Genomic DNA, 26,871 nt, shown 5'->3' on the forward strand with positions numbered 1-26,871 from the left:
ATTGCACCAGACATTAATACTACTACTTTTCATAAGTCAAAAGTTCAAAAAAGTTACTTTTGAAGCTTCCCAAACGGGCCCTCATACCCCTACATACAACTTTTGGAAAGGGGATGAAATCCAAAACTCTAGGCATCGACTTCATAGTCGTTGATGTGGGCTCGGCCTATAACGCCTTAATAGGTAGAATGACCCTAAATCGGCTTGGAGCAGTGGTATCCACCCCCCCACCTTTGCATGAAATTCCTAACACCAGAAGGAATTACAACCATTAGGGGAGATCAGAAGCTGGCAAGAAAATACTACAATGAAAGCCTAAACCTGAGAGGTAAAGGAAAGGAGGTTAATACCATTGAACTCGGAGGAATCCGAGCTAAAAAAGCGCTGCGACCACAGCCTAGAGGGAAGACTAAAGAAGTGCAGATCGGGCAAGAGGATGAAAAAAACACCAACATAGGAACCAATTTGAAAGAAGGCTTGAAGCAGAAGCTGACAAAGCTCCTACAAGAGAATTCTGACCTCTTTGCCTGTGAAGCCTTCGACATGCCCAGAATAGATCCCGAGCTCATGACGCACAAATTAGCAGTCTACCCAAGATCTAGACCTGTTCAGCAAAAAGGCAGAAACTCGGCCATGAACGAGCTCAAGTGGTCGAAGAGTAAATACATGCCCTCCTAGAAGTCGGCTTCATCAGAGAGGTCAAATATCTGGATTGGCTGGCAAATATGGTGCTAGTCTAGAAACAGAATAGGAAGTGGAGGATGTGCGTCGACTACACCAATTTGGACAAGGCGTGTCTAAAAGACACATATCTTCTTCCAAATATTGATACCCTAGTAGATTCAAGCTCGAAATATCAATACTTGTCGTTCATGGATGCGTACTTAGGATATAATCAAATTCTGATGTACAAGCCGGATCAAGAAAAAACATATTTCATCACGCTTAGAGCAAATTATTGCTATGTGGTTATGCCCTTTGGGTTAAAGAATGCAGGAGCCACATACCAAAGGCTAATGAACAAGGTATTTGCACCTCACCTTGGGAGTTTAATGGAAGTATATGTGGATGACATGTTAATAAAAACCAAGGATGAGGCAGAGAGTTTTACCGACCTCTCGCAAGTCTTCAGCACCATAAGGACACACGGGATGAGACTGAATCCCGCAAAGTGCACCTTTGCAGTGGAAGCTGGAAAATTTTTAGGATTTATGCTAACACAAAGAGGGATTGAAGCCAAGTCCGATAAGTGTAGAGCAATCCTAGAAATGAAAAGCCTGATTTTCTTAAGGGAGGTCCAACAATTTAATGGCCGACTTGCAGCTCTCTCCAGGTTCTTGGCAGGATTAGCATTGAGATCCCTACCACTTTTTTCTCTACTAAAAAAAGGATTCCAGTTCGAATGGACTCCAGAATGCGAAGAAACTTTCCAGGAGTTTAAAAGGTTTTTAAGTCAACCTCCCATTCTGACCCGACCTAAAGTCGGGAAAGAACTCATCCTATATTTGTCCGTAGCCGACAAAGCTGTAGCATCAACGCTAGTACGGGAAGATGAGGTCGGGTAGCATCCAGTGTATTTCACCAACAAAGTTCTACAAGGCCCTAAGTTAAGATACCAAAAACTCGAGAAGTTTGCATATGCCTTAATAGTGGTGTCCCGAAGGCTACGACCTTATTTTCGAGCTCACACAATAAAAGTGCGAACGAACCAGCCCATGAAGCAAATTCTTCAAAAAATAGACATTGCGAGCAGAATGGTTCAACGGGCTATAAAACTATCCGAGTTCGACTTAAGGTATGAAACTCGGACGTGGATTAAAGCCAGTGCCTGACCGACTTCATTGCAGAATATGCGGAAGATCAAGAGGAGGCCTCCACAACCTGGGAATTGTATGTGGATGGTTCTTCCAACAAAATCAAAAGCGGTGCAAGCATAATACTCGTCAACCAAGGGAGAACTCAAATAGAAGTCTCCCTAATATTTGAATTTTCGGCCTCCAACAATTAGGCAGAATATGAAGCCTTGATTGCTGGGTTGAAACTAGCAGAAGAATTCGGTGCAACCAAAGTAGTGATCTTCAGCGACTCTCAAGTAGTGACCTCTCGAATCAATGGGGAGTATTAGGCTAAAGACCCAAATATGAAAAAGGTGTTTAGACAAAACTTTGGAGCACCTTAGGCGGTTCTGGGAGACCGAGGTCAAACATATAACTCGGGATCTCAACAGCAGAGCAGACGCCCTCTCCAAGTTAGCAAGTACCAAACCAGGGGAGAATAATAGAAGTCTGATCCAAGAAACTCTCCAAGAACCCTCTGTCACAAAAATAGAGGCTAGACAAGATATCCTGAAGATATCCGGATTGGACCTCGGATGGATGAACCCACTAATTGAATAGATAAAATTCGACATCCTACCCAAAGAGAAAAAAGAGACTAAGAAAATCGAGAGGGAGGCACAGAACTACACCTTGGTGAAAAATATCATCTATAAAAGAGGAATATCCACACCATTGATGAAGTGTGTCCCAACCTCAAAGACAACAGAAGTCTTAGAGGAAGTTCACAATGGTATCGGCGGGAATCATCTCAAAGCAAGGTCTTTGGCTAGAAAAGTCATCCGAGCCGGGTTCTATTAGCCGACCTTGCAGAAGGATGCCACCAAGTTCGCAAAGAAGTGTCAACCAAACCAAATACATGCTAACTTCCATGTCGCTCCCCCCGAGGAACTCATCATCATAACTTCTCCATGGCCTTTTGCAAAATGGGGATTGGACCTACTCGCACCCTTCTCCCAAGCGCCTGAACAAGTGAAGTACCTAATAGTGGGAGTGGACTACTTTACGAAGTGGATCAAAGCAGAGCCATTGGCCACTATCACAGCTCAGAGAAGTCGGAAGTTTCTCTACAAGAATATCATTACAAGGTATGAATTCCCCATTCCATCACCACTGATAACGGTACCCAGTTCACCGACTCTACATTCAGAAACTTGCTAGCCAGCATGAAGATCAAGCATCAGTTCACCTCGATCGAGCACCCACAAGCAAATCAACAAGCTGAGGCAGCCAACAAAGTTATACTGGCTGGATTAAAGAAAAGGTTACAAGATACAAAGGGAGCCTAGGCTGAAGAACTCCCTCAAGTATTATGGACATATCAGACTACACCTCAGTCTGCCATAAGAGAAACACACTTCCGACTTGCTTATGGCATAGAAGCCATGATACTAGTTGAAATCAATGAGCAAAGTCCAAGGGTGAGGTTCTACGATGAGGTTGACAACATACAGGCCCACAAAGAAGAACTTGAACTACTCTCTGAAGTCCAAGAGCAAGCCCAGATAAGAGAAGCAGCACTGAAGAAAAGGATGACAAACAAATACAACAAGAAAATCATTCAAAGAAGCTTCACCTCAGACAACTTGGTCCTGATAAGGAATGATATCGATGTTAATAAGTCAGCTAAAGGAAAACTCCCTGCTAATTGGAAAGGGCCATACAAGATAAGTGAAGTCCTCGGAAAAGGGTATTATAAGGTATCCGACTTGAGTGGAGCCGAGCTCCCAAGATCGTGGCATGCTTGCAACATGAGGATGTATTATAGCTAGAGGCGAACTCCACTCCATAGTGTACTCTTTTTCCTGACTTCATGGCTTTTTTCCAAAAAGGGTTTTCCTGAAGGGAGTTTTACCGAGGCATCAAAGTGGGGAATAAGGTTAATAGTCCTAAAATTCCTTAGTAGCTAAGTTAAACTTTTATAAAAGTTAGCTCCATTAATCAATAAAGATTTTAGTCTATCTCTTTACAATTCCATTGTTATATACAAAACGCACCGATTTAAGCTAAAAAAAGTGTGAAAATCCCATGACCGACCTAGGTGGTCGGCAGGATAAAACGACGAGGTACAAGTCGGTGTAAAGATGTTACAAAAGGCGATCATAATAACTCGGGAACAAGCAACTCACTACTCGGAAAACCCGAGACGAATCGAAATGCATCGCAAAAATAACCTAAGTTACAAAAACAATTCAATAAGCAAAAATTGAATATGTAAGGAATACAAGAGAAATAAGAAAAGCCCTCAAGGATAAAGATCGCTCAAATCTTCAAAAAGAGATTTTCAGCGAAATTGTCTAACTTAGACAAAACAGTCAACACAACAAAAAGATTTGTTCACAAAATCAAAGGGTTTTTTTATGAAAACCTTATAAAGCATCAAGACGACTGCAAGCATACATGAACGAAATGTTTTTGTAAAAGGCCCTTATCCAAAAAAGGGCAACCAAAGCAAACAACCTTTTTCGTTAATGAACATAAAAAAGGTAAAAAAATTCAGGAACTACCACCACGCGAACACATAAAATAAATTGTTTAAAAAGGGCCCACAAGCCGGGCCCTAATAGCTACAATCATTAAGAAGATTGGAGTCACCAAGAGGAAGGGAGCTCGGATCTGTTACGGGAGTCGGAGGGGTCAGAGTGGTCTCTTCGACAGCAAAAGTCGGAGCTTCTGAAGAACTCGACAGGAATCCCTCCTGTTGCTCCTCACGAGGAGGAGACTCAACAATCCTTTGCCCATAAGTCTTCAGCTCGGAGTCGGTCTCGTGGCAAGGAGGAGAAACAATCGCTCCATCAACGACCACCTTATTAGGGTGGAGAGGTGAAAGGTCTAAATCAACAGTAATAACTCCGACCTATTCCTTAAACACCATCTAAGCCTCCTCTGAGCTCTCAACAATTAAGTCCTTCAGCTCCTGATAGGCTTCCCGATTCGATTTCAGCTGCCTTTGAAGATCAATGTTTTCAGAAAAAACCCTGACTTAATTTTGCTCTGCCTTCTCCTTCAGGCCCTCCGCCATGGCACACTGACCCATTAGCCTCTTCTCCCTCTCCTGAAGTCGGGACAGCTCATCCTACAGTCAGGCATTCTCCCCTTGAAGCTGCTTCTCTTCTTCTTGATACAAGATAATCCTCCCTTGAAGATCCTCTACAGTTTTTTTAGAAGAGCCCAAAGAACTCAAGGGAGTTTTGTCCAAGATATCAAGAAGAGTAGTGCAAACACCAGTAGTCCGAACTCCCCCTCGAACCAAAATTTGAGGATACTTTCAAAGGGAAGCATCATCCATAACGATCTGGCTATGAGGAAAGATGTGCTTTCGAACGAACTTCGGACCATTGAACTTGGCCTCCCTAGAAGGAGAAGAGCCAGTCTCCGAGGTCTTGCATTTTTTTTTTCTCGGATTCGGAAGGAGGTCGGACTGGGGGGATAGGAGGAAGGAGAGGAGAAACAGAGGCAGAGGCTACCAAGATTGGTCGAGAGGAAGTCCTCGAGTCATGGGGAGGAGGAGGAGGAGCGCCAGTAGTTCTGACTTTAGCTGCATCAGCCCGGGCACGAGTTTTTCTCTTGGCCTCTTGGACCTTTTGGTAGGTAGCACTGGATCCACTCTTCACCATTTCTAAAAGAAGGAAATAAAAATCAGCTTACAAATCGAAAAGGAAAATGCTACAAGTTGGAATTCAACAAAAATAATCACAAAGAAACCAAGACTTCCTAGCTCGGATTGGATAAAACTCGGAGGACCAATGAGAAATTTCTTAGTGTCAAGATTGGGAGCTCTCCCCGAAGTCTCTCGGAAAAACCCCACAATGGTCTTCTCAACCTCGTCCAAATCATCCAGACTATACTTCTCAACAGGAGAGGCCTCTGACCAGTATAAAGAAAATCGAGGATAGTTGTTCTCATCTAGAAAAAAGGGATGGTAGCCCTCTACAGCATGGACCTTGAAGAAAAAGTTTTTAAAGTTGTGGAAGGATTCATCAAAGATTGAAAAAACCTTCCGTCTTTGAATAGCTCGGAAGGACACCCACTGTTGCTTATTATTCAGAGCACTAAATGGCTTTGTCAAGTGGAAAAGATAAAAAAATATCTTTAAAGAAGTTGAGAAGTCCAGCTCTTGGCTGACGATTTGTTAGATTTTCATGAAACCCCAAGAGTTGGGGTGGAGTTGGGTAGGAGCAACTTAGCAATGGCCCAAGACCTCCATTTCAAAGTCAGAGAAAGGAAAGGAAACCCCCAAACGGGTAAAAAGGCAATCATACATAAAGAAAAAAAGAGGGTCATAATCAGCAGCTCTCCCACAGCAAATCCGGTCCTCAGGATCCGGAACCACCAATTCATACTTAGGCTCATCATCCTTCAAACTACAAATCCTATGATGGGTGTGGAGCTCGGTAATAAAATCCACATCCACTAAAGGTTTTTCATCAAGCACAGAATCATATACCCATCTTGAAAGGGTCTCAGAGATACGGGAAGACATTTTTTCCGACAAAAAAGAAGTAGGTATAAAGGTGATAAGACCTACAAAGAAATCTAGACGACAACGACGACATCTAGTAAACTTGCGAAAATGCTAACACCTCATAATGCAAGCAAAGGAGTAGTAAAAACATAAAAATCTCCTCAAACACACAAAAGCATTCTGAACAGAGACAAAGCACTACACAAATAACTGAACAAGGTAAAAGAAAGACCAACCTTTCTCTAAAGAATCAAGGAGAAATAGTCGCAGTAGTGGAAAGCAACAAAGCACCCCGAGATAGAAGACTAAAAGAATTCTTTGGACAAGTGAAAGCACAGGCAAGAAATTTCGAAGAGAGGACGAAAGAAAACAAAGAAAGAAAGAGGGAAAGTATTTATAACACGCCAGGGGCACAACGGTAAAATGACGCATTCATTAAAGAAACGCGCCATTACCAATATAACTGCCTCCATGTGTAAATGCGAAAGCCTAAACAGACGCGACGCTTGATTAGACATGACGGTTGAGAAATTCAAAATCACATCGGTTTTTTAACTCAAATCACGTTGGTTCCCGACTTGGACAAATCCGAGTTCAATTAATACTCGAATCCGACTCATAGCGAAGAGATCGGACTTGAGTAGGGGCACTGTTCATATCCTGGCCCAACACTGTGGTCCAAACCCAAGTAAGCCAAAAAGGCCCAATCCAAAGGTTGGCCTTACCACCTAACCGATCTCCTATGAAAGAGGTCGGGTTCGATGTGAGCCCCTCCCCAAAGAGGTCGGGGTTCGAGATGAGCTGGCAGATAGCACTTATTCAAATAAGTAACTGCCCCCTAAAATCTCTCATCCACTTCCAAAAGCAATATCTCAACAACCCTAAGATAAAGAGACGGTTATCCACCTTTAGAAGTGGAACTACTCCAACGGTGATTATTGGATCGCCACTATAAATACACTGATACACTCAGGTAAAACTAAGTTCCAATATACTTTAAACCTACTTACCCCCTTACTGATTTAGGCATCGAAGTGTCTTTACAGGTACCACCCCCCTATTCTTCAAAACATTCAACTCGAACGGTGATTCTCGATCGTGCACAAGTCGAATCGGAGACCACCTTCCATTGACACTTGGGCCAATTCTACAAGTCTAATCCACCTATTTCAGGTTAACCACGTAACAATTATATTTAGTGAAATCTCATATGTCTATCTTTTAAGGGTCGTTTTGCTAAGAATTCAATATTTCTTTAACTAACTAACAATCAACTACATGTAATAGATGAATCAAGATTTAAAAATTTAAAAACTATACTAACTATTTGTTAATTGAAAAAAAGTTGATTTCTATTTTTTTCTTTTTAAAAAATACGGTTTAATTTGATATGATTTGAATGTGTAAGAATATTCTCAATTGGCCTAGTTAAGTGAAAATGACTAGATCCACTTGGTTTGATTATTTTCATTTCTTCCACCATGGTTTTCCACTCCCTTTTTCGTCGGAAAGTCAATCAAGACTCGCTTTATATATGAAGTAGTCATGAACGTTATACATAATCAGAATAATTAGCTAGGCTTGAAAACTTTGACTCCATTGGAAGGAACTGAAGAAACGTAGTTCTCGTTATAGATATGAAAATTCTCCCGTATTTTTTTTAAAAAAATAAGGAGCTCAACACAACTAAAAGAGCAAACAAAACAATAATCATAAAGATCAATACTATTCCACTCTTAGAAGCTCTTATTATAGGACTTATTAATAATTTTCACTACGCCTAATTCTTTATTTTGAAAAATGCTTTCATTTTGATTTTTCTAGCCAAGCGAATTCCAATATTTGAAAGCTTAGTTGGCACTATTCAATATATTCTTTCAAGAAATCGTACACGCGTTTCTCCAGAATACGCGTTTTCTTATCTTTTGTCACATAGAGCCATAACGTACGTACTCCTTGTTGTTTTATGCATAAACTTGAACAATGGATTGATGGAATCCACATTATTTTGTTTATTATATCCTGGCCATGAGAACACTCGGAAGATATATCCCTAAGCGGCTAAGCCATTGCCATTGATGAACGTACAAAACAAACTTAAAATAGTAATATATTTCTTATTTCTTTTCTCTTAATTTAACCAATAGGCTTTTCTCAAGATATTCATTCTACTATGTGACAAGAATATACCTATATTCTCGATTAGGAAACTTTAGTTTAATCTATTTTTCCTTATTTTTAATTTATGTATAAAAGAATAAAAGATAAAATTCAAATTACGATCATCAACAACCCTGATTATGTATTACATGCATTGACTACGTTGTTTTGATTCTCAGTTCAAATATAAGAAATGACCTTGTTGGTTGTTAGGATAACGGCACTGTTGAGTCTAGCAAATTAAAGGAAATAATTAACTAACGTTAGTAAAATATAGAAAGAAAGCTAGAGAATGAGCAGAATTTATTATTTTTTGTTAATAATTAATTATTAATATTTAAAATTATAATTAAAAATATATTATTAAATTATTAAATTAAAAAAATTAAGTTAATACTTAAAAATAATAATAATAAATAATAAGTTTAGATCAATTCTTGAGTATTTTATATATAATTCATTGACTTGTAGAAAATAAAGCTGTTGACAGCCTGCTCGGAATAAACTTCACAAGTAATCAAACAATTAGCGGTTGAACAAATCTCCCTACTTGATGAGGAAACGGTCAGCAGTCAGCACACTACAATAACCTTAATTGTTGAGGCAGGACCTTACATTACAAATCCAATATACTCAGTGAATATTAACTAATTTTTATTATGTCTCTAAATTTATTAAATTACAACCAATGTCTTGCGGAGAAAAAAAAAATAAAGAAGGTGCGTGGTAGCTAGTAATGGCGGTGAAAAGATAAAAGTTATTAATTAATGGCTAAATAATCAACTCGTCTATTAATAACTAGAGTGAATATCTCATTCGATCTCTAACCATTATTTCGAAAGGACTATGAGCCTTTTAAGAGAAAAAAATATCCAACTCGACTCTTTAATTTTTTTTTGAGACTGATTAACTCTTGTACAAAAAAAATAACATTAATTTTTTGACACAAAAACTAATTAATCCCATAAAAATAAAAATAAAACTCAAAAACTAGATTGAATTTTTTTGTTAAAAACCTCGTTATGTTTTAAGATAATTCTCAGGCTCATTTAGAATTTTTTTTTCTAATAACTAACTGATTGTGTATTAAAAATATAAACTTTTTTTTACATAAATAATTTTAAGAATGACCTATAAATATGGTCAAAAAAGAGTTAAGTTCCTCCTAAAGGTATTAGGCTAAAAGGATGGAACCCAAAAGAACACCTTGAAGAGTTGAATTTCTCTTAAGTGGAAATTATATTGGTGGGAGTGGATTGGTTGGATTTGGAGTGTAAATGTGTCATCTAGTTAAAAAAAAAATCAAACTAGATGTCCCTTCACTAATGTCACATGTCAGGAGCTTTAGTTTAATGTGTGGGAATCAACTTCCTACCTTTTCAGTTGACAAGACTTGAGGTGACACGAATACCCAAAGATATTTTGGAAAAAGCAATAAACCAAATATCAGATTAAAAATCATTGGAGAATAGATTTCCTCTTCATCATGGTTTTACACTATAAAAAGGACCTCAACCCATCTCTGTAAAGCACTCTCATTTTTCACTTTCACCTTGATGATCATCTTCTTTTTCACAGACCTTCAACCAGACTTTTCACTTTCACTTTCACCTTCTTCTAGACCTTTCTTACTTCTGAAGCTGAGAAGATAAAAAATCCATCTTTTCCTCTCCCCAAATTTCCTCTCATTTTGTTCTTCATTGCATTCATTGCTTCACGAGTAAAAAACTGGCATTCACGTGTTCTCCCAAAATATTTGACAACCATTAACCAATCCCTATCCACTTTAAACAAAGCTCATTTATCCTCTTGTGACATTAGTGGAGATCTCAACACTTGTTCTCCACCTCTATTTCTCATCATTAGTTCTTGTATTGCTTATCTGCCATTAATAGAAGTGTTTTTTCTCACAAGTTTACTTACCCCGAATCTCTCATCTTAACCATTATTTTTCACTTAATCTATTTTTTACGGAACCCACCCGAATCATCTGGCAACTCCACTGGGGAGGAACACTTCGACGTGATGGCTAGAGATCAAACGTGGTATAGAACCCCCTCACCACCTCCATTCGCGAATTCGGATAATATGGAGGAAGACGAGAACACTCCAGTTACTTGTAGGGAGTTGGCGCGTATTCTAAAAGGCAAAGGATCATGAAGCTGAGTTGCAAGAGTTGGAAGGAAAAAGAGAAGTTGTGGGAAGTAAGATGGAAGAATATCACAAGAAGACCAGCATTACCTTATGACAAGCACATTCGGTCCAGGGTGTTCCTAGAGGGAGATCTGGTACTAAAATCAGTAGACGCAGTAATGAGAAAGATGTCTTTGCCAAAATAGGCTCCAAAATGGGAGGGTCCTTACATTGTTTCTGAAATACACCCCAACAGACACTGCATCCTGGTGGACCCGGATCATGGAACAACCACCGGCTCCATCAATTTCAAGTACGTTAAGAAGTACTATGCTTAATTTCAACTTTAGTAGTTAGAATTTTAATTCCAAAAGACTTCTTTATCAAGAGCCAATGTTTATGTTATATTATTCTGCAAGCATCTTGCAATGCATGAAAAAACTGCATTAGCAATCATACACTCAAAAGATGTGAATGATGCATCTTAAGAAATTTGCAGTACAAAATAGTTCCAAAAAGGTGAAGTGTCCCACCCTCTAAACTCCTAAAAAGAGTAGAGCATAAATAGGGCAAGAAAGTTATGGATACCTTCCTTTTTTGGCCTAAAAAAGAGGGGCCGAAAAAAGATAGCAGTAGATAATCCTGCTTTTCTTAAAATCACACCCTCCTCATGCACGCAAATAATAATAATAATAATTAAATTAAATTATTTTTATATCTATTTATGGTTATAAATGAATATTGCTCATAATTTTAATTCAATTTTTTTTATTTGTAATTTCATTGGAAACGTATACAAATAAGGATATAACATCCAAAGTTGTAAGGTGAAAGATCTTTATCAAAGAATCCCTATAACTAATTCCAAAATTAGCAACCTAATATATATGGGGGCTGAGAGGGGTTAAGACAAAAACAAGGAAAGAAGAAAAAGGGTCTTACCAAGTAAGAAGACAGAGTAAAAAGAACCGAGCAAAATTGAATGTGGGAGTGTCCTTTGCCCTAAAAAAAACTCCCAATCATTGAAAAAGACAGAAGATTGTATGATAGTGGTGATAGCAGTGACGATACGGCGCTGTGTAAAAAATGTCCTTACAGAGATGATGAAGAACACCCTCTCCCCTATCCTTCCAGGTGTTTTCTCTCCTTATGTGTCTCTCCAAATGCAGGTGCTCAAATTTAAAACGCTTACAATTAAAAAGTACATACATTACTTTTAAAAATAAATACATACGTACATACAAATAAATTATGAATATATTTATTTATTAATCTTATTTATTTATTTATTTATTTTATTAATATTTAAAATATTTATACAAAAACATTCTTATATTCATTTTTTATTAGCAAAAATATTTATATTTGAATATCATAATATTTACAAATACATATCTCATTATGACAAAAAAAATAAATAAAAGAGGGGAGATTTGATTCTTTAGAATTATGTTTTATATGTTGAAAAAAATTATCATAACTATGATCAGTACAAAAAAGTTCAATGCAGCTTGAGGGAATACTTTGTATCCTCAAAGACTGCATGGGACTTATGATTGTGTACTAAAAATATAAACATTTTTTGTACATAAATAATTTAAAAAATGACCTATAAACATGATAAAAAAAGAGTTAATTCTTCCTAAAAGTATTGGGCTAAAAGGATAGAACCCAAAAAAACACTTTGATGAGTTGAATTTCTCTTCGGTGGGAACTATATTGGTGAAAGTAGATTGGTTGGATTTGGAGTGTAAATGTGTCATCTAGTTAAAAAAAACCAAACTAAATGTCCCTTCACTAATGTCACATATCAGGAGCTTTAGTTTAATGTGCGTGAATCAACTTCCTACCTTTTCAGTTGACAATACTTGAGGTGACACGAATACCCAAAAATATTTTGGAAAAAGCAGTAAATCAAATCAAATATCAGATTAAAAACCATTGGATAATAGATTTCCTCTTCATCATAGTTTTACACTATAAAAAGGACCTCAAGCCACCTCTATAAAGCACTCTCATTTTTCACTTTCATCTTGATGATCATCTTCTTCTTCACAGATTTTCAACCAGACTTTTTACTTTCACTTTCACCTTCTTCTAGACCTTTCTTACTTTTGAAGCTGAGAAGTTAAAAAACATATCTTTTTCTCTCCCCAAATTTCCTCTTATTTTGTTTTTCATTGTATTCATCGCCTTCACGAGTAAAAAACTGGTATTGAGGTGTTTTCCCACAACGCTTGACAACTATTAACCAACTCTTGTCCACTTTAAACAAAACTCATTTATCTTCTTGTGACATTAGTGGAGGTCTCAACACTTATTTTCTATTTCTATTTTTCATCATTAGTTTTTATATTGCTTATCTGCCATTAATCAAAGTATTTTTTTTCACAAATTTACTTATCCCAAATTTCTCATCTTAACCATTATTTTTCACTTAATTTATTTTTTACGAAACCTACCCGAATCGCTGACAAACAACATTGAGTCAGAGAAAAAAAAACAACGCTAAGTGGCCGTAAATGTAATTTGCTGTGCTAGTCGATAATTATTGTTGACTTTTCAACATGAGTTATAAAGCTAATTGACATGCAATTATAGTATCTTCTTCTAGCTTTTTACTAAGGCAGTAAATATAATGTGCAAGTTGACTTAATTAATTATCGTAAATAAAGAATTTTTATGGATCAAAATTTTTTAAAGTTTGTGACTTTAGAAACCTTAACGCATACGATACGCACTGGTATATTCGATGTGGGGTCAGCAATACACGAATCTTGTCCCGGTCACAAATGTGTACGCGTAATTTCTTTGTAATGCTAATTATGTTTTTTTAGTAATGTAATATACCGTACCATTTTGATACTATATAATAAGCAAGACGTAACAAGGCCATAGTATGCTTGCACATTTCTCACTCTAAACATGGGAAAGATAAATTACTTTGCCTACATTATTATTCAATCTTGGTATCTCATGGTCATAATTACAGTTGCTGAGTTTGAAAGTGTTGACTCTTCTGTTCAACCACTCCTAGGAGGAAAGAAATTGATCATTGGGATACCCTTGAAAACTGGTTTCACTGAATTCGTGGAAGCCAAGCTGGATCCTACAACACTCCAATTGGTCCACGTCAGTGGCTACTCCATTGATATCTTTTCTGCCACGGTTGACTATATCAAACGCTACTCCCATTTCAATGTCTCTTACGAGTTTCGGCCATTCATCAAAAATGGAACAGGACAAAGTGCTGGCTCTTATGACAAACTTGTTCAACAGGTTTCTAAACACCAGGTTAGTAATAATTACTAGCTATAAAATAAAGAGAAAATTCATATGCAATTCTCTTTATATGAAGTTATTAGTCAGCTTCACATGTAGTTTATGAAGCTAAACTGCATGTGAGTTTTCATTATAAAATAATCTTACACAATCTTAGTGTTGTTTATTAATGTAAATGAATTAAAGTATGATGCGGTGGTGGGAGACGTATCAATTGTAGCTGAGAGAACAAGGTATGTGGATTTCACGTTACCATATGCAGAGTCAGGTGTGAGGATGCTGGTGCGAGTTGGATATGGCGGCCGCGGTATAAACATGTGGATATTTCTGCGGCCATTTAGTTGGGATCTATGGTTGTCCATCATTCTAGTCTGTGCTTTTATAGGAGCTGCAATACGATTCATGGAACGTCGTAACATTCATAATAATAATAATAGTCATGAAGAAGAATCTGCACAAGGCTCTCCACCTCCCCAACAACTCAAAGGGATATCAATATTATGGCTTCCAATTGATCAACTCTTCCTTCCTCAGAGTAAATTATATTTTAGATGCATCAAAATTAAATTCTTCTTTTAAAATTCATTATACAGAATTAAAAATTAAACTCATTTCACATATTGGAGCAGGAGAATCAGTAGGCAAGAATTGCTCCAAGTTTGTATTGGTGGTATGGTTGATATTGGGATTTGTGTTGATGCAAAGCTACACGGCAAACTTGTCATCCATGTTGACCGTGGACCAATTGCAGCAAAACTATCCAAGTGTTGATGATTTGAGAACAAATGGTGACAACATAGGGTACCCAACGGATTCCTATCTATCTGAGGTGCTGGTTGACAAATTCAAGTTTGATAAATCAAGGCTAAAGAATCTGACAAAAATGGAAGATTATCAGAAAGCTTTAGACAAAGGAACTCCAAAAGGCGGCGTTGATGTTATATTTGAGGAGATACCATACATCAAGATGTTCCTCAAAAAATATGGTTCCAAGTATAACATGGTTGGGCCTCACTATCGTACTGATGGGCTTGGCTTTGTATGTAAATTAATCTCCATTTTTTCTCTCTTCTCTTTCGATCAACAACTTTATACGCACGTGTATTTATTTCGTTTCTGAGTTGTGACACATTTTGCATGTGTGTTTTCTTTTTCAGGCGTTTCCAATTAACTCCAACTTAACATCTTACTTTTCAAGAGCTATATTGAACGTTACCCAGAATGATAGTTTTATGCAACCGATTGAGATGAAGTATTTTGGAAGCAGTAACTATGATTTCGAAGATGATTCTTATGATCAATTATCAACGTCAACATCATCAGATGGTACTCCTAGCCTTAACTCTCAGAGTTTTGCGGGCTTGTTCATCATCACAGGAATTGCCACATTTTTAGCTTTGGTGGTTTCTGAAAGCAACATCTGGAGAAAACCCGTAACACTAGCCAAAGTCTACAGTCAAAAGTTTCTTCTAATGTCTCCTAGTTGGGCAAAATCTAAGCAATCTATGGATGTTTCTACAAAGCAAGGGAATAAAATATGTTCTATCAGTGAACCAAATAGCATTCCTGAAAGTCCATCAAGGTTTCCAAAGTCTAATCTTGCTCTAGACACAGTTGTATAGATGGTATATTAAGTATTAACTTAATCATAGGCGAAGTTCTTTTTATGTCACTTCTTATTTGACAACCAGCTCTGTGAATGGTGAAAAAACAGAAAAGTATTAGATTATTAAGGAGTTTATCATGTGTATTATATATTTCAAGTGGTTATATCATATATCATCGTGTAAATCTTGAATTTAAGTTACGGGACAATAGAAACACCTTTGTTTATTTTTAACTTAATTATGATAAATATGTTTACGATATACTATAAGTTTAATTTACACAGTGATTCAGTCAAATCCATGTATTTAAATATTTGTGTAAAATTCTTTTATATACTTGCATAGTACACAAAAATTAAATTCATTTACTATTTAGTATTTACTATTGAGATAACAATTGCGTCACAAGATTATCTATCATATTTAGTTCTATTAATCTCATCTAAATTAGAGATGTCAATGGGGCGAGGCGGGGGCGGGGGATGCCTCCCTGCTCCCCGTCCCTGCCCCAGAATTGATCCCCGATCTCTGCCATGGGGGATAATCGTCCCATCTCCATTCCCCGCGTTCTCCGTGTTTCTCGCGGGACCCCATTCCCCATCTCCCTATGTTGAACATTTATATGAAAATTATAGTAAAAAAAAAAAACAAAAAACAAAAAACAAACTATAAACATTATTGCAAACATATCTTATCCAATATTATAAGTCCAGAAATACAACATAGCAAATCATAGTCCATAAGGGGTAAGCACTGAGCAGGAAGAGTGGCCGGTAACGACTAACAACAAGGTATGCTGCTATGGCTGTGACTATGGACACAACTATAGGGGATTGGGAGTTTTGAACTTTTCTGAAAAGTTAGAGCTTGGAAATGGTGCTAAGTGGAATAGTAGGAGAGAATTAAAGACATTCAATAAGGTAGGGTTAGGGTTTTCAATAAGCGAAATTACGAAAAAGTCCCTATATTAAAAATAAATTAAGGATATTTAAATAAACTCAAGAATTCGGAGAATTATCGGGGACGGGGCGGAGATCCCCACTCGGGTCCCCGCGCCTGTCTCGAGGGGATATTAGTCCCCATCCTCATCCCCACGGAGAAAATTCCTCGCCTTTGGGTTCCCATTCGGGGCAGTCCCCGCAGGGATCCCCGCGCTTCGGAAAATTTTGACACCCCTAATCTAAATGCCCAATTATAATTACTACACATAGATTAAGAATATTTATATTTTTAATAAATTTAAATGAATGTACAAAATCATAATTAATTATTCAGCTTTTATAACCTTGCACCAGTTGATTCCAATTTCCAATGGTACAAGCGATTTCTTCATATTAGAAGAGTGGGCACAATGACAGCGAACATTTTATCATATTATTTTCACAAAACACACCATAAATAATAATGCATGTACTCTTTTTCCATATTATAAACGGGTTATTTTACATATACGAAAATGCACATGCTACAAGGGCCAAGGATTGAATAACTCATATTTAGAAGCCGAGATTCGAAAATATGAGAAGCTACGTATTGATGATCGAGTAATTGTATATATTTCAATTATGTAAGTGATACGCACGGTCAAAGAACTCTTTTGATACATACCAAGATAATGGCGTGCCATCGCCCAAGATTTGCACATAATAACACGTCTTACATGAATCCCAGCAATGGAAACTACCAAAGAACTACTCTCCTCCACTAATGAATAAACTAAATTTCTTAAGAAACAAAGAGGAAGATTTTTACAACATCGATTTTACATTTTCCGGGTAATGGAGAACCAAGCCAATACCTATGGTTATACACAATCCTAGCATGAATCCTTGCCGCAGTGGAACATTAAAACATCGAAGAGTTACTCACCATTGACCATAAGTGACTGAAAAGGCTCTCTCTTTATTTCCACGACTGTTGAGAAGTTCCTGCTCAATGGCTGCTTCCAAGGTTCTCCATCCATCTGCATATAGGAATTCTTCCACTCCCCACCTCTTACTTCCAATCGAATAGCTGCTGCCTGAAAAAAAATCAACAACAAAAACAAAGGAAGAAAAGAAATCAACAGGTTGACATATTTTATTAGCAACGTACAAGAAGAAACTGAAGGTGGTCAGGTCAACACAAATGCAACATAACATGAGATTTTCAGAATTGCATGAGCCAGTAGCAACAACATAGTGGTCTGTCCACATTTGCATTCGGGTGCACCCCTGAACTTCACCATGAAAGCATTAATAAATAGTAATACCTGAGCAATGTGCTTTGCAGAGATCAATTCAACCATGACAAATGATGCATGCCACCCTTGCTTTAAACCAAATATTTCCAAAAGGCCATCAGCAACGTCAGCTTCAACAAAGCCTCTCTGGAAGAACAACAAAAAAGCCCTTTTATGAAAAAGACACTTAAATTTTGAAAAAAAACACAAGTAACATTCTCGTTAAGCTTATATTAAGACATGGGTCAGAACAGCACTGTTGAGTGTTGCACATAATCACCAAAGTACAGGAAATGAAAATATCAGATGGGTTTATATGATGGGATTTTTTTCCCTTTGTTTTTGTGGTGGTAAGGGAGGAATTATTCACATTGCTAACAATGACAAGGCTAAGACAATGTAAATTTGTACACCCTAATGACTTAACCTTATATTAAGGTGCCAGGCAACACAAATACAATACCTTTTCCAAATATTCTGGTTTGAGTTTACCCCATGGGTCTCTTCCACTTCCATAGCTATGAAGATTTAGGGCAACTATTGCTCTTACACTGAAAGGAAATAATGTAACCTTATCATGCAAAATGAACAAACCAAAAACTACAAAGAGAGATTGGTACTTCAAATAATTTAGAATTCTATGAATTGAAACGGGAGTTCAGAATTTCGACGAGGAAAAATGCAGAGTAGCAACAACTAAAATGTGGTGAAACACAATGATATTTTCAAAATATTTCGGAAGCACTAGCAAAAATTATACTACAGGTATGGATATGAAGAAATGCACCTTGAAGGGATTGGAACCTGCTCCCACTCCGAGCAATTGACCTTTCTGATATGCATCCGCAGAATGTTTTTAAGACCCCTGACGTAAGGGATTTAAAAGAAACATCCATATATCAAATAGTTTACTTAAAGCAAAAACATACATTTAAAAAAAGTGCAATTCAAAGAGGAACATACATATGAGGAGTCCAACAAATTCTAGCCCACTAATTGCTCCAGATCCTCTTTTAACCACAGTTCTCTCCGTTAAAATTTTCTCCAAATCTACCTTAGATGACATTACATAATGCTAAATGGCAAAGAAAACATTTCTTTTACCACTTGGAGACAAACTTTGGTGTATATAATATTTTTCATCGAAGTTTATCTCAAAATACAGTGAAATATATTCTATCATCCAGCAGTTTTGAACTCCATAAAAAGAAATGCACTACACCCAAACATCATAAATCCAAAGACACAAGTCTCATGCAGACCCAGAAGTTTTAAGTCAAACTGACCATACTAGAACTCTAGAAGACTGGAATGACTGTTCAACTGCAAGTATCTAACATCTTATTTCTTCTTTAGTTTTGGTGGGTAGAACACAAGATTACAACATTATAGCACAGACAAACTCTGAGAGTTGAAAACCTTTTGGCAACTCAAACCCTAGTTTGTTTTACAAAAAGAAAAGAAGAGACAATTCTAGTACTAGTAAAATAATCATTCTCTTATCTAAAGAAATATTTGTTTCATATTTAAAAGCTGTTGCATGATTTTTCTTTTTTTCTTTTAAATTTATCAGAAGAAAAAATTGTTTTAGTTGGTGTATCTTGCCTTAAACCTGGATCAGTTGTGCAAGGTGTGAAGAACCAGCCCTGGGTGCAACTATAACCAGAGTATATGATCTGCAACCAGGAAAAAAAAAGTGAAAAAAGGTTCTAAAATCTTTTATGGAGTAAAATCTGTTATATCATTTTTACAAGTCAAAGTAGCCATTGGACTGTTAACATCAACATACAAATGCGGAAAAAAGAAAAGATATAGATTACTAATTTCTTGCTAAAAAAATTGTACAATCAATAATACTTAATTAGAAAGAGCATCCAACAGCTCAAAAGTTAATACCTTGTTTGTTATTGGACCACTTGCAATGTAAGGTTTTTCATTACGTAGATGATGGAAGCCATAAGCCACTTGGGCATCCATTCCTGTAAAATATAACAAGACATTCTAAAATTTCTCACAAATATAAATTAGATATTCAATTGAGGCATCTAAAATGCTTTCTATCCTAAATCAACGTCCTATCCCAAGAAATTTATAGCATTTTAGGTTTCTTTATCATGCACATGCAGACAGATGATGAAAAGCAAAATATCCACAGGTATAAAGACATTTTCATTTCACTTCAGTGTGACAACCCCAATGATGAGGTCACATCCTGCTTTAACTTCTGATGGCATTATTGCACAAAAAGTTGTAGGACCAAAAGCCAAATATATATTGCACGTGTACCATGTGTAGTAACCCCAAAGCAATCTAGAATATCTGAGTACCATGCAGAGAGTAGTTTGGCTACAACATAATGTTCCAATTAACATACAGTAGTACTCATGAAGTGACTTGATTCTCAAATCTCATTGATTAATCGTAACTATTACCCAATTAATTAAAATGTACATGATGATAGTATGACACCAACTCCACAAATATTCATTTCAGTCAGCAGATGATACTGCAGTTGAACAGATTAAAGTACCTATGCTGAAGTAATTGTAGAACACTCCTTCATAACTTGTCATTTTCTCGGGCAGTTCTCCCTCAATTTCCATGCCCTACAGAGACAAGATACGTCACTCATATTAGAAGTCAGGGGAGAAAAAATTAATAAGTTATGTTAATAAAAGGGGTAATGAGAAGAAATAACTGAATAAAAAATCAGAAATATTCATCAGTGTAAGTTTAATGGAAACAAACATTCGGGACTGACAAGTGAAATCTGAAAAAAATGACCATAAACAACTGATGTCAATCTCTTCCATCGTTCCACCCTCGCTAAATTTTCTATTTTTCTTGAATTGCACAAGATGAAGTGCCCCACAGTATTTCATTTCCAGAAGTTTTAAACGTTGCACTTACTTTTTCAGTTACAATGTACCAAAGGAACACAATAAGAGTTAATCCCATAATGGATCAATTCATACGATTTCTTATTCAGATACCTCAAGCACAAACCATAACAGTTCCTCACCCAATTATTTGCCAGAAAACAATTTTTTTGGTCAATATCACTGTGACCACTGAAGCTACCAAACATTGGTTCTTAAACTATAAAAGATTAATTTTAGCGGGAATATAATGTTTTTGAAACTATTTTAGGGACCAACAAGGCAACAACAACCATAGCTACCGTCCAAAAAGACCCTGTAATGGCTACTTATATTAATGAAAGGGACAGTAAGCTATAAAGCTATCTCATGATTATTGTATAGTAAAACATGATATATTAGTTAAGCCATCTAAACAAACACCATATAATCTAATCATGAAAACTTACATTGCCAAAGAATATATTATCTTTCTTAAATATTCATGAAGCATATGCATTTCAACCCAATTAACTAGTACACAAGGTATCATTGCCACTACAAAAAGCAGCATAGCTAATTTGCAACATGGTGCTAAGATAAATGAATGGTGTAAAAAAAAGGGCCAAAACCTGATCAATAGTAAAATCTTCTGTATGTTTCAAAGAATGTGGGGGGTCCATAGGCGTGCCATCTGGCATTGAAAGTGAAACTCGCCAACTGTGTTGAATGGACAAAAAGATAAATCAAATTCAAATATGAAATTCATAGCAAAGAGAACCAACTATAAATATTTCTCCATTTAAAATAAAAACTTCTGCATGTTTTCTAGTTTATCCATCTTAAGATAGAATATGCAAAGTGCATATAACATGAGGTAGAACTTGATATAGTACAGAAGTACAAAACTACAAATCAAGTCTCATCGATCATAGCAATGCCAGAGCATAAATCCCACAGACCAGTACCTCCAGGCATTAGGCTATGACACACTTCATAAAATTACTTATTTGCAGAGAACTACTTGAAAGAGTCTACAATATGACAATGTCATACTTGAAACTCGGAGCTTAAAAAGTTACAGCTTACCTATCCAAACGATGAATTGGTCCAATACTAGCTTTGAGCAGAGTTCTTTTAATAGCTGATTTCCAAGCAAAAGGAAATGAACCACCCTGATAAATATCCAAAAGACTGATTAACATAGTAAACCCAATATTCATTTAATCTATAATTTCCAAGCATATGAATGCTTACCCAATGGAAACTCCTAGACAGGTCATTTCCTGTACCAAGAGGTACGATAGCCACGGGAGGAACTGGCTCTCGACCTTGATTGCGAAGTTCTATGAGACATCCTAATACCCAGCCAACAGTACCATCACCTCCAGCAACCTGCCCAATCAACGAGATCCACCCTATGTGACTGCTATTTTACTAATATCTAAACTTGGTATGCACAATTGCCATGATGGCTGACTAGCACCAGATCACACAATCACATTGTATTTTATCTTCCATTTGAAAACCAAACATCTCTTGCAAATCACACGATTTTTTTTTTCTGCTTTAATACAGAAGGAAAAAAAAGAACCACTAATTCCTCTAATTAGAATAATATCTCAAATTTCTGAATTAAGTATGCATAGTGAGAAGAGAGCCATGCACTATAGCAGGTACTATGAGGTAAAAATAGTCACAACACTTCATGCAACTAATTCAGTTCACTGAAAATTAAAACTAAAAAAAAATGTCATCATACACTCTGCATTTAAACCATGTGAAATATATCGCCTGTTATAGACAGATCCCTATCAACATACCAAAACCCTGATTTTTTCACGAGTTTCTTTGGCACAAGTATCACCAATAGCAGCCAACATCTCCAGGCAACCCAATCCATGCCGTACAAACTCATGAGGCTTCACATCTGATAGGTCAAAAACCTGCAATGTAAATAGAACCAACCTAACATCAACCAGTCATGCATGGAAAAACACCAGCAGCACAAACAGGACTATAGAGACGATAACAGGTGCGAAAATCGAAAGAATCAATTAACCACTACAAAATTCATTGATGCAACTCGAATAACGAAAACACAACAGAGTATGATGAAGGAATCTAAATGGAAAACGAGACTTCCTTTCTCATATTCAGTCTCAGTTGTAACAGTACTTCTATTACTAGATCTTCAACTTTTAGCAGATTTTTCCCCCTCTATGATTTTCTCTGTTCAACGACGGGTTTATTCAGAGAAGCATCTAAAAGCAAGCAAGAGAAGAATAAGAAGAGAGAAGAACCTGTTCGTCGCTGATGAGTTGCTGGAGCCTCTCCTTGAGGGCGGGACCGTGGCGGCCACCGCTTTTGGGATTGATAAAGACGACCATGGGAGAAGAGGGAGGGGAGGAGTCGTCGTCGTTGGTGCGGGAGAGGTAGCGGGACTCGCCGGCGGCAGGGTCCTGGAGGCGGATGGAGTCACGCATTGCGAAGCGGAGGTACTGCGGCATGGCAAGTTGCTTCTTCAAGTCTTCCTTGTCAATCCGCATCCCGGAGAGGCCGCATCCCCTAATCGACTCCACAATCGACGACCTCACCGCTATCTTGTTGGTATCTCCCGTCGCCGACGGCGGTTCCATCTCCTTCTTTCTCTCTCTCACACACTCTGTCTCTTGGATTCGATTCTTGTGCGCGAAACTTAACTGCTGGCTTGGTTGGACGAAGACGAGTGAATGGGATTTCTATTCAAAAAAGAAAGGAATTTTATTTATTTATTCAGTATATTTGTTTATTTATGTGTCAAGACAACTAAAAAATAATATGCATTAAAAATAGGAAAAATGGCTGCGTGTGGGTGTGAGTGAGGGTGGACAGCGCTTTCACTTTCCGAGGATAGGAAAAGTCCCAGTCGTGGAACGGTGGTTTTCAGTTTTGAGAATAAAAGGTGGTGGTGCAACTTTGCCGTTCCGGAATCGCCTTTTTTATATTGGGGAAAAACAAATGCCCTTCAGCGTCAAAATTATTTACGAAAATGGGCATGGTGCTGCCCCAACGGCTATTTGTCTATCACTCACCCAACCAACACGTTCCTCAATCCTCATCATTGCTTTCCATTAATGTCATACAGTATTATTAAATATTTTTTTATATATACTTTTTAATTGACGAGTATTAAGATTTATCATTTATTAGCAAGAAGTCTCTTTTTTTTTACTTCCTTTTTCTTTTACGGGAATGGATTCTTTTTAACAATGAAAAAATAAAATGTGATTTTTTATTATTAATTTTATAAGTGTGACAAAAATAAATATGAGAAAGAATAATAAAAAATAAAAAATCACATTTTATATTTTTAATTTTTTTTAATAATTAAAAGATTTATTTTTTTTTTACTATTTGAGTTTAGATAAAGATATAATTTTAAATACTAATTAATAAATTAAAAAATTTAAAATTTAATTATCTTTTAAATTTATGTAGTATAATTCATACGTAAATATTTATTTTTTATTTTTAAAAAAATTTTTCATGTATTATTTTCAAATACAATAAAGCCATACCTCTATAAATACATAAAACATAACAAATTTTAGTAGATCTATCATCTATAAGTTCACTTATTCGTTGTTTAGCGGTTAAATTTTACTTTTTGCGTGTAATTTATTAACCAATAATAAATTTATAAAAAAAATTGATATACATTAAATTAATTTTTGATCTTTTAAATAGAGAAATACTACAAACAATCAATCAAAATAAATACATGGAAGACTTTTGTAATCCTATCAAGCAGCACCCTTCTCAAAAAAATTTTAACCAATGTAATCCACACATTTTCATATTAAATTCATATAAACATAACATTAAAGGTGTACATGGATTGAATCGTGCAAAATTTTAATAAACATGAATCCAATTCAAATATTTTATCAGGTCTATTTAAATATTTGAATCTAATCCTAAATTAACTCGAAATAAATATAATTAAATCGAGTTGATTTGATATGTAATTAATATATAATTTTAAAAAAATTATATAACAAATTAATAAAATCTCACCTTTAAAGATTGAGCTTAATAAAGTTTTATATAGCATTTATATCAAAATAAGTTATTATAAAGTAAAAGTAACATTATACAATACAAAACTTATTAATTTAAGTATAAAAATATAATATCTTAGTATCAATTTTAAAGTAAAAAATATATTTTAACTATAAAATATGATTTTAGGTTGAACAAAGTCAATTTAAAATAGAGGGAAATAGTAAATTGGTATCTGAAAAATTTTGTCGCTGATAAAATAGTACTTAACTTTTATTATTGATAAAATAGTCCTTACAAAATTTTAAAATTTGACAAGCGTGTTCCTGAACTTGCCGGAGTAAATTTCTAGCAAGTACAATGCTAACATGGCCACCGTATTCTAATAACCTAACAAACCATCCCCCAAATCCTAATCTCTTTCTCCCAACGCAGACTATCCCTCCATCTCCCTCTCCATCACTCCTTCTCTATCACAATCCCCTTTTCCAATGCACACTCCCCTTTTCTTCTGCCTCCCTAATTGTAACAGCAAAAGCAACAATAACAGCAGAAACAATACTATTAAAATTTCAAACAGAACCAACAAAAGAACCTGCACATTCAGAACCCAACTTTGCTTTTTCCTCCTTCTCTTTTTTTTCCTTCTCTTCTGAGAGGACCATAACAATAACAATAACAATATTCATTCACACACACACAGACATTTACACAAACACATAATATGCATATATAAATATAAAAAGAGAAAGAGAGAAAGGCTAAAAAGTTGAGGAGATGCGACTATTCCAGACCTTGTTGTGGTTCTGATGGTGGTGGCGATGGTCCTTGATAGTGTTTTTGTAGTTGAGGTTGTTGTTGCTGTTGAGATTGTTGCTGCGATGGAGAGATAGAGCGAAGTGTGTGTTGGAATTGTTGTTGTTGTTGTTGTTGTTGCTTGCTGTTGATGTTGAGGTGATTGTTACTGCGAGTAGTAGTGTTAAGGGAGAAGGAGGGTCGAATGTGCGTTAAGGAGGGGCTGTGATAGGGAGGGAGAGGAAAAAGGAGCTGCGATGAGGAGGAAGAGGGAGAGAGTTACGTTGGGTAGGGGGAGGGCTGCGATTGGGAGGGAGATGGAGGGGGAGTCTGCGTTGGGAAGAATGGATTAGGGTTTGGAGGATAATTTGTAGAATATAGTGGCCATGTGTTTGTCGGAGATTTGTTCCAGCGAGCTTGGAAACACACTTGTCAAATTTTAAAATCTTTTAGAGACTATTTTGTCAATAACAAAAGTTAAGTACTATTTTGTTAACGCCAAAATTTTTGGAATACCAATTTAATATTTACCTCTTTAAAATATGACTCAAACTTAACCCAAAAACACTACCGAATAAAAGTCAACAAACTCAATATAAACAAATATACCTCATATCTAGCCCAAATCAAATTTTGAACACTCCTATATAAGATTATGAACTTTGCAGCATAAGTAAAGTATTGGAAAATACTACAGAAGTATATGTAGATGAAGGAAGAACTACTAGAGGTGTTTATTCGACAAGTTGGTTTGGATTTAAGAGAAAATAATAATCAAATTAATAAAAATTTAATTGCTTTAAATAAAATATTTTTTAGGTAGATCCAAATTAATTTAAACCAATTAAATATTGGTTTGGTCAGTTCATGAAATTCGATATCCAATTAAAAATGAAATAAAAAAAATGAGAAAAACTTCTATAAATATGTAATAATAATAAAAATATCACTTAATATCTATAAGTTAACAAATTTTAAATTTTTAACGTTTTAACAAAAAAATTATAAAATAAATCACATAACATATATCATTGAATTTTTAAGCATCATAAAATAAATTAGCAAGAAAAGGGGATATTCGGATAAAATGATTGCGGGTTACTGAAAAAATTAGAGTTAGAATAATAAAATTAATATATATTTTAATGTTATAAAAATCTAATTATGTAATTGGATTATTGGTTCAGTTTCTGTAACTATTAAATTGGTATTTAAACCAATTAAAATTGGGTATAATCAAGTTTTATCCAATTAAACACAATTATTCTACATACAAAATTAATTAAATTGAATTAAGTAAGTTTTGATTGAATAATTAGATTATCCATATCCGTAAACACTAATAATCAGTATTACTAGAATGGTAACATTATTCGAATTTGTATGTAATTACTCGCTTCCACATCAATGCGAATTTTTAGGGGAATGAGTTCTTAAGTAGGGTGAAACAGAATCAGATTTAGATTAAATC

General features: G+C 35.9%; 2 protein-coding genes across 2 annotated transcripts; one reads left to right on the top strand and one right to left on the bottom strand.

Annotated features, from left to right (window-relative positions):
• Nucleotides 1–13,507: 13,507 nt before the first annotated feature.
• LOC107461157 (glutamate receptor 2.8) lies at nt 13,508–15,715 on the top strand. The gene is made up of 4 exons (XM_016079626.3): nt 13,508–13,887; nt 14,062–14,410; nt 14,505–14,914; nt 15,033–15,715. The coding sequence occupies exons 1-4, from the start codon at nt 13,519–13,521 to the stop codon at nt 15,495–15,497; spliced, it is 1,593 nt and encodes a 530-aa protein (XP_015935112.1). The 5' UTR covers nt 13,508–13,518; the 3' UTR covers nt 15,498–15,715.
• Nucleotides 15,716–17,015: 1,300 nt separating this feature from the next.
• Nucleotides 17,016–23,499, bottom strand: LOC107459786 (diacylglycerol kinase 7). Its single transcript, XM_016078053.3, has 12 exons — nt 22,865–23,499; nt 22,385–22,507; nt 21,819–21,956; nt 21,651–21,736; nt 21,194–21,281; nt 20,234–20,309; nt 19,600–19,682; nt 19,309–19,379; nt 18,491–18,568; nt 18,167–18,254; nt 17,734–17,850; nt 17,016–17,502 (listed from the first exon to the last, which is right to left on the bottom strand). Exons 1-12 carry the CDS (start codon nt 23,198–23,200, stop codon nt 17,344–17,346), a joined length of 1,443 nt encoding a protein of 480 aa, XP_015933539.1. The 5' UTR covers nt 23,201–23,499; the 3' UTR covers nt 17,016–17,343.
• Between the last annotated feature and the right edge of the window lie 3,372 nt (nt 23,500–26,871).

This window comes from Arachis duranensis, chromosome 1, assembly GCF_000817695.3.
Source record: "Arachis duranensis cultivar V14167 chromosome 1, aradu.V14167.gnm2.J7QH, whole genome shotgun sequence".
NCBI classification, from domain to species: domain Eukaryota; kingdom Viridiplantae; phylum Streptophyta; class Magnoliopsida; order Fabales; family Fabaceae; genus Arachis; species Arachis duranensis.